This window comes from Sciurus vulgaris, assembly GCF_902686455.1.
Source record: "Sciurus vulgaris genome assembly, chromosome: 8".
In the NCBI taxonomy this organism is placed as follows: domain Eukaryota; kingdom Metazoa; phylum Chordata; class Mammalia; order Rodentia; family Sciuridae; genus Sciurus; species Sciurus vulgaris.
Window position 1 is genome coordinate 137,128,779 of NC_136468.1, and position 9,232 is coordinate 137,138,010.

General features: G+C 40.2%; 1 protein-coding gene across 1 annotated transcript; it reads right to left on the reverse strand.

Moving 5' to 3' along the window:
- Positions 1–9,232, reverse strand: LOC306667930 (ARF GTPase-activating protein GIT2-like). Its single transcript, XM_079150830.1, has 6 exons — positions 9,054–9,232; positions 5,024–5,157; positions 3,131–3,243; positions 2,427–2,532; positions 423–509; positions 1–313 (listed from the first exon to the last, which is right to left on the reverse strand). Exons 1-6 carry the CDS (start codon positions 9,103–9,105, stop codon positions 179–181), a joined length of 627 nt encoding a protein of 208 aa, XP_079006956.1. The 5' UTR covers positions 9,106–9,232; the 3' UTR covers positions 1–178.

The window sequence follows — 9,232 nt, forward strand, 5'->3', positions numbered from 1 at the left end:
GGCTTTGAACTTGAGATCTTCCTGCCTCAGCTTCCCCAGATGCTGGGAATACAGGTGTGCATCACTGCGCCTGGCTAGAATGTAAATCTTTAAAGGGGCTAAACATTAATCATCTACATCTTAGCTACCAAGCAAGGAATAATACCCAACACAGAGAAGTGGCAAGAATCTCAGTTTCCTACCTTGCATAATCAACAGGAGTTTTCCCACTAGAATCTTGCGTGCCTGGGTCTGCTCCATATACTGCCAATAATTCAGCCTGTAAAATCTGCCCTGCTTTGGAGGCGACATGGAGTGGTGTATTTCCTTTTTCCTAAGAGTAATTAATAAAAAGTTGTTAGGAAAGCAAATTAGACAAACTGAAGGTTACTTGAATATAACTCAGTTTCAATTTAATATCTGAAGCAATTCGTGATTTCTACAGGATGAAAGAAGTTGGCTTGGGCTCCTAAAGATAACAGTCTCAGACAGGTTTCAAGATTCCCAGTTCTCACACTTGAATGGAGTTGCTGAAAAACACACAGACAAAGAAAGAATTTTTAAAAGCACCAGGAATAATGTAGTAGAGCAGCTGGCATACTATTTTAACATATGATGCATTAATAACACATAATCTTTATTTGGCTTAGTATGGTGGATGGAACAGTCTTTCCTTTGCTGGTCACAACCACTTCTGGGTTGTAGGGTGGATCAGGCTGACCTGCCCAAATGCAGGACTCTTTCAATCAAGTGGCAAAATCAGAACCTGAGTGAGAGACAATATGAGGAGGTTGGTTGCATGTGGCTCTGAAGTCTGAGGGACCTGAATTTCAAGTTCTAGCCCTTTCGACCTGTATGATTTTGAGAAAGTTCTTTAAGTAAGCTGACCCTCAGTTTCCTCATCTCTAACATGGTGATAGCAGTCAGGTGTGGTACTGCATGCCTGTAATTCCAGAGGCTTGGGAGGCTGAGGAAGGAGGACTGAGGGTTTCAAGTCAGCCTTAGCAACTTAGTGAGGCTGTAAGAAACCAAGTGAGAACCTGCTTCTAAATAAAAAATAAAATGGGCTGGGGATGTGGCTTAGTGGTTAAGCACCCTTGGGTTCAATCCCTGGTACTCTCCCTCCACAAGAAAAAGAATAAAAAAGGTGATAATAATGCTACCTATTGACAAGGTAAGGATCCAATGATAAAGTGCTTAGCACTGAACCCAGCATACAGAAAATGCTTAATAATAAATAATAATGATTAACTGATGTCATTGTCATTGACCTAGCACATTGACTTCTACACTGTGCAAACTACAGGATTCTGCCTTACACTGTGCCCTCTCCACACACTATTCCTGGCCATACATAGTGATTTCCTGAAGTGTGTCAGGGTGGGAAACAGGCCTGTGGCATGCCAAATTCTGTGCTATTGCAGAAAAGTTCTTAAACAGTAAGAAGATGAGCTGACTTCCTTAAAGTCTCCAAGATTCAATAACCCTCATCATAGCTATGGAACAATATATTCTTGCACTCCATTAAATACGTATGTTTTTTTTTTTTGAAAATTTGGTTAAAAGAAAATAAAACTGAGTCTTATTAACTAGTGGAAGTAAAATTTACATTTCTATGCAAAATTTATATTTTGAACTGTGATTGCCCATGCTCCATGTTAGTGAGCATTTGTCAAAAAGTGTTCTGAAAGTAAAGATGTGCATTTCTTATGATATCCCTCAAAAACGTGCTAAAGCCACATAAAGAAATCATCCACTCATTTCACAAGTATAATAAAACATTCTGTGTACGACAGCTTTGAGTCACAACCTACTTTCTGAAGCTCCTTCTTACTGCGCAACCTGGAAACCTGAAGGAGTTAGCCCTTTCTTTACTATGTTTTTCTAGTACTTATTAGAAACAACGGTTCAAAGATTTTTCAGTCCTTCTACAAACAAATTTTGAGATGGCTCCTATTTCAAAAGTAAACAAAATTTATCAAAAAACAATCTAAAAATGATGCTGAAAAAACACAGCTTTCTATGTACTTATTTCTCCTCTGCCCTTGTACCCCCATTACAAAAAATGGCTTCCATTTGAATTAAGATTATAGATGAAGCCAGGCATGGGGCATGCCTATAAACTCAGTAGCTCTAGAGGTGGGAGGATCACAAGTTCAAAGTCAGCCTCAGCAACTTAGCAAGGCCCTAAGCAACTTACAGAGACCCTAATCGGTCTGGAGATGTGGCCCTGGATTTAATCCCCAGTACCAAAAAAAAAAAAAAAAAAAAAAAAAGATTAGAGATGAAACTGACTATAAAAAAAAAAGCTGTTACTGATTTACTGATTATTTACTGTACAAAAATGAGTTTTTTTCTTTTTTCCCTTTTGACACCTTCCCACCCCAAATAAAAAAATATGCTATCTTATCCAGATCTTTTAGGGACTTTAAAAAGGTATGACCCACCTTACTAAGATCTTTGGCAGTCACACTGTCGTCATCCCGGCAGGGCAAGCGGTGGACAAACGCTAACATCTGATACTTGGCTCTGATGAATTCCGCTTTATTGGGACTGGTTCAAAAACAAAAAAGAAAACAGTTCACTTGCAGTTCAGATACAACATTCCCCATTCTTTGTACTGTAAAAAGAAGAGGAAGTGGCCCACATCCCCCACTAAGTGAACAATGCTGAAATAAGTTTCAGCAGCAAGACCTGAAGTCTGAAAACATACATTAGTCATTGTAATGACTAGAACTGCAGAATACCTGCTTTTTATAGCCGTTCTCTTCTCTGTGTAATTTTCTGGATTGACTACAACCCTGGGAGGAAGTGGCGTTTAGTGTCACCTTATAGGTAACTGGTGCCGAGAGTCTAGATTTCTGGTCTGATTGCCTCTTGCTTGAGTACCTAGGTTTAAATCTGATCATATCTACAACCTTCAAGTTGAGGTCTCCAGTTGGAGAAATCATTAACTCCTGTCCAGTAACCATGCAAAAAAGATGGTCCCCACCTGCCTCATTCTGAGTTTCCACCAGCAGAGAGCCTACGCGCAACTGGGGTAACCACCTCCTGCACTGCCCTGGTGGAGGCTGATCAAAATAGCTGTACTCCTTTTAGTGGGCCCCATTTGTTATGAAGAAGTAGAAGTATTTATAAACATTCCACTCACTGTACTTTATCCTGTGGATTAGCTTTACGTCTTCCACTCATAATAGAGGCAGGGTCCAGTAAAGAATGCTCCCATATAGAATTTGCACCATTGTTATATAAGGTTTCAACCATCTAAAATCAAGCAGTATAAAATCATATTTTAATTTTACACAAATATTAGAAGAGAATCAGTGACAAGTGGGAAACAAAGCCCCACTACGTATACTAAGATTGTTTGGGTTATTACTCATGTCATTGTTTTCTGATTTTAGAATGAGAAAGATGAGCCTGTATTCAGGATCAGCTTTGACCAGTATGGCAGTTAAAACTTTAAATGGATTTGATTGTGCTACAGTCATATATTGAAGAAGAGGAACATTTTAGAGCAGTGTTTCCCAAGGCTGAACAAATACTATTTCACCCAGGTATTAGAAGCTACACTAGTTGTTTTTAATTTTATACATTTTTCTTTAAATCCACTCATTTTCAAAACATTAACATTGTTATGATGTGCTCATTACAGTTTTCTTATATGTTAACACAACTATTATAATAAATACGTGAGTATTATCTATACCTGTCTTGAGTATCACTCATGGCTATGTTTCATATTTTGGGAATTACTGCTTTAAGATCAACCCCGGCATTTTAATTAAACTGCTCATTTCTGAACTTAATTCAAATTCTATAATAGAGTCTGGCTTCGTAAACACAGACCTGAGAGCAGCATACAACCCCTTTCACATGAGAATAGGCTACTTGAGACTTCTAAGCAAAAATTATTAATAATCTACATCTCTCAATTTCATTTCAAAGCAAACACCTAAATGTTCCCATCTGCTTTTTATATTCATGGAGATATCACAGATCCAAACCTGCTTGTTTGCGCTTCTTGGTTCATGCAGGCAAGTTTAAGGGACAAGCTATGCAGCTGCCACAGACTTAGTGATGTGTACTCAAGACAAATGGAGGCAAAATGCACACTTAAACCTGAGTTCCAGGAGAACCTTAAGAATGTGTACCCCAAATAAAAGTACAAGTAACATGATATCAGACCCCAAATAAAACAAAGAGCCCACTTAACACTTAATGGAAGCATGAAATGAAAGCACATTAACTTAATTTGGTTCTTCTAGTAATGAGAGATTCAAAAAAGGAAATCAGATACTTTAGAAATTTTTAATGAATCCCAGTCATTCTATCAAAGCAGAAAAAAAATGTTCTAAAAATATTAGCAGGTACTCAGGATTAGGTACAGTAATGAAAAGTTTTTCAGGCAGCAGCTTTTGAAAACATTAATTATGGGATGTTTAAAAGATGGGTTATTTAAAAACAATTTCGGGGGACAATCTAGAAAGTCAGCAGTGAAAAAATTACTAGGAAATTTTAATTTCTATGTATACATAATTGAGATTTTGGAACAAGATTTATGTTAGGATAGAAAAATCTTAAATGATAACTTCAATATGGGATAATACTTATACTATAAATTGATGGGCATGAAAACTCTATTTGATTATGATCCACTTTATAAGATTTAAGAAGAATACTAGTAAAGGTCTGCATTGTGGCACAAGCCTGCAATTCCAGCTACTTGGGCTGGTGAGGTAGAAAGACCGAACGTTCCAGAGTAGCCTGGGTAACTTGGCAAAATCCCCAAGAAAAAAACAAGAAAAAAAAAATTAATGTATATAATATATTTATAAATAGTATGTGTGTGTATATATGTGTATATATATTTACAATATGTATTTATATACATATATATTTATAGACATATATAGTATATAATATTTTATATATTGTGTGTGTGTGTGTTAATAATATATCTATATATTTTTTTTTTTTTTTTTTTAGAGAAACTTTAGTTGCTAAAACATAAATTACAAACTGGGTTCTTCTTACCCCTTACCTGAAGCAGTGTTGGAGGCCATGGTGTGTGTTTCAGATGCCTTACTTGGGAAATATGACGCCCTAGACTTCGATGCACACTGCAACACTCATCACATATGAAAGTTCCCCTATTTACCGATGCCCAGGAAGGATCTGGAAAGACAATGAAATCTCAGTGGCAAGAATACCTGCTAGCTGCTATATGACAGAATGGCAAAAGATATCTGAAGTTTGGTTTTTCAGAAAAACAAGACTTTTTTGTTGTTTTAGTATGCTTGTCAACATATCTAGCTGGTAATCACGTCAAATCACACTACCTACCCTGGCTGATGAAGCACAATGCTAACTGACACCAACAGCCCATAATAAGTAGTTGTCTTCTTTCTGGTTCAGGGCTACAATCTGTAACTCTAATGTGGATCTACCATCTCAGCTGGATGCTCTTTCATTCAACATAGGAGAAGCAAATTGAGAGAGTACAGATGAATCTCCACAAACAGCAAGATAATATAATTTTGACAGTGAATTATCCACACAGCAGTACCTGAAGTAAATGAAATGTCTGCTGCACTAATGCATGCTACAAATCAACATGTCTACAGGCTAATGGAAAGCTGTGAATGAGAGAACTATAGAATTACTGGGTTGCTAGGGTTCTGAGGATAGGTGAATCTGGCCTCCTCCGGTAGAAAAATGTTCTATAGTATCCATTAGTTGTTTTAAACAAACAACTGTGTCCAACCTTGCAAGTGATCTGAAAGACAAGAAGCCGCTTCACAGAGGCAAAGACGTAAAATAAAAATAAGTAACGTTTTTGATGTATTAATATTTTTTTTCTTTGAAATTCCAAGGAGCTTCGTTAGACATCCTTTCAAACAAGAAACAATACACACTTAGTAAGCAGGATGGATCTGGGTAAGTAAATGGAACACTTAAAACCCCCAAATAAAGACAAATCTCTACATTCAAAAGACTCACAAAGACTGACAATAGATGCCACTCAAGTTGTGTGGTCTTAGGGCTATATTTTTAAAGCCTTCATGTCCTTAAAAACTCTAAAATGCATATACATCATCCTTACCATTTTTAATAGTTTATTCAATCCTTTCAGACCATATAATGAAAAGTTATGGGATTCCAATCAAAGACAAACCCTGGGAACCAGAGAGTGTGGTAGAGGAGGGCTGGCTGCGAAGGCAAGCCATTCATGGCTTGAACCCCAGTTCTGTCACTTCTTGCACAATGATCTCAGGCAAGTTGTTTGAGTATCCTCACCATGGGTGAAGTGGGAATAATAACATCTCCAGGGTGGTGGCATAAAAAGTAAAGTAGCTCTCCTATGGTAAGTATTCAGAAATGCTAGCTGTTTCTATCTTTTCTAAATTATTCTCTAATTATCAAGCAATATTTTAAAGAACCCACTGAAATTCACAATCACAAAAAAGTTTTTGATTGGAAATACTTGTACCATTGAATGTTGCACATGGACACTGTACCAGTCAGTAGAAATTTCAGAGGTTTTTTAGGTAACTTAAGACTATGATATATTTAAAATGAAACAGATTCATTTAAAAACAATATTTAAGAAGACACGATTGCCAGGAGCATTGGCACACATGCCTGGAATCCACTGATCCAGGGGATTGAGGTGGGAGGATCACAAGTTCAAAGCCAGTCTCAATAACTTGGTGAGGCCTCTGAGCAACTTAGCAAGACCCTATCTCAAAATAAAAATGAAAAGGGTTAAGGATGGTTAAGTATCCCTGGGGTCAATCCTTGGTACCAAGAAAAAAAAGATGATCATAATTAAATGTTCACCATGAAAGAAAAAAAAAAAAAAGTAAAAACACAGCAATTTAGAGAAATGCAGCTCTGTAAGTACTACTATGACATTCTAAAGAGCAAAGATGAGAAACATTAAGATGAAGGACCCCTAAAAAGACACATCACAACACTGCTACTAACGACACAACAGGCTGGGTGCAGAGCTTCGGTTGTCACATATCATTCAGAGGATTCACAGTATTCTTGAGGAAATTAAACAGGAATAAGACAACGCAGAAAAATTAAAATTGAATTTGCAGGAATGAGGTTGGGTACCACTCTTCCAGTTTATCTGGATGCCAGGGCTTAATTTAGGCTCCATGGACAGTATAAATGGACTTTGAAAATGTCTGTGTTCTCCCCCAGATCTTGTGTAAATTCTGTGTGAAGGAGTAAGTATAGGTACATTTTCGCAGAAGAAGGCCTTAGTGCTCAGTAGAATATCAAAGGGGTCCCTAACCCTACAGATAATTCTCATCAGGGCATGTACAAAAGGAAGCATAAATTCCTAGCTGTTCAAGTTCACAGAACACTTCAAGGTACCTCATTACATTCAAAACAGGAAGGAAGTGACTCAAGTCTCTGTAGGTCTGGTATTCAAGACAACTAAAAGGATACAATGGAAGAGAATAATGTTTCAAAATGCACAAAACCTGCAAAAATACAAGATAGCATTTAGAGTGGCTACATATAATGAGTGCCCCATATAATCAATTCATCAGGATCGGAGCAATACAATGTATCTCAAGAGGAAGTCTGAAGCCAGACACATGTGAATCAAACACATCACAGAAAACTCAACTGTAAAAACAGCAAAAGAAGGAAGTGGAACAAATTAACATTTTGAGAGAAAATGACAGTCTGTATAAACTTGGTGTGTAAAATACCTCTTCTTAAACTCTGCCATCCCCTTCCTATCTTCGAAGGAAATTGGTAACACCACCTGCACTACCCAGCTCATGAAATAACCATATAAGGTTGAGTTATCACAATACTATTTAAAGTCAGTCTTTACTTCCAAGTGACAAGATGAAGACTGGAACAATGCAAAGCCATTGGTGTTTAGTGATTCATTTAAGATTGCTAATTAGACACTGTGGATTCAAAAGAAAAAAAAAAAATCATCTGGCATTTCAATTATTTCAAACTCAAAGCTCCTAAGTCCAAGGACCAAAACCAACATATAATAATCAATTGAGTTCCAATTACTAAAACAGATCTGATTTTAAAATCTGAATAGTATGTGAGGGGAGAAACGGTTTTGGCCTTTCAGTGTCATATATGCTTATATTACCAGTGACTCTGTGTGTGTATGTTTGCTAGATTGCAAAAAAAGTACCATTCAGAAATTCAACTCTTAGCTTTAGAGGAGTGCAAGGGTTCTGAACTGAGTAACAGAAAAGAAAGGAAAAACAAAACAAAACCAACCAACCAAACAAACAAAAAACAGAACCCAGCAGCAGCAGCTTAGATAAAAGGATTCTTAGAATAACCATTGAATCTTCCTAAACACAGAGCATAGTACTCCGGTTATTCTCATCGGAAAAATGAGGAAAACAAGCCTTGGACAAGTGAAGTCACCAGTCCAAGGTCATTGAGAGGCAAAATCCAGCGTGAACCAAGGCCCCTGGGATCTCCAAACTGAGACTTGCAGTGAGTCCGAAGTGCTGGAGTGTCTGCAAGACCCCGACCTGCAGATTCCTCCCGTGGAGGTGGCTGCCGGGATGTCCGGGCCGGAGACGTCATCCACCCAGACCCTCTGGCAAGTCTCCAAGAGCCGAGCGGGGGAGTGTCGCCCACCCGGGCCAGGCCCGCGTGCGGGGCGGGGGGTCTGGAGAGGCTGACACCTGCAGCCTCCGGGGGCCGCAGCCGGGAGGCCGCTCGCATTACTTCTGTAACCGGGTCTTCCTGCGGATTGCCACCAACCCCTTCCTGTTGGGGGAGCGGCCGCGAACCCCGCCGCCTCCCTGGCGGGACGGGGACGAGGAGGCGAAGGGGAAGGAAGGACCGCAGGGACCGGAGGGCGGCGGCCCCCCGCCCGCCGGGCTGACAGGCCCCGGGCAGGTCTCGCCCACGGCCAACACCGGGGCCCCCGCTCGCTACGACCCCCGCCGCCGGGTGCGGCGTTCCGCCTCGGGAACTCGCCGGCCTCGAGGGGGCGGCTCCGGGGCAGGGGGTCCCGGCCAGGAAAGCAAAGGGGAGCGGGCCCGGCCGGTGCGACTCACCCGGCCCGCTGCAGTCAGCGCACAAGTCGCTGCTCCGGAGCCTCTTCGACATGACTCCCACCTCCACCTGCCGGGAACCAGGGGCCCGGGAACCGCGAAGGCAGCGGCGGCGGCGCTTCCGCTCTAACGGGTCTCCTCAGGAGCGCTGGCGACGGCGCCTCTCCCCTCAGCGCCTCGCA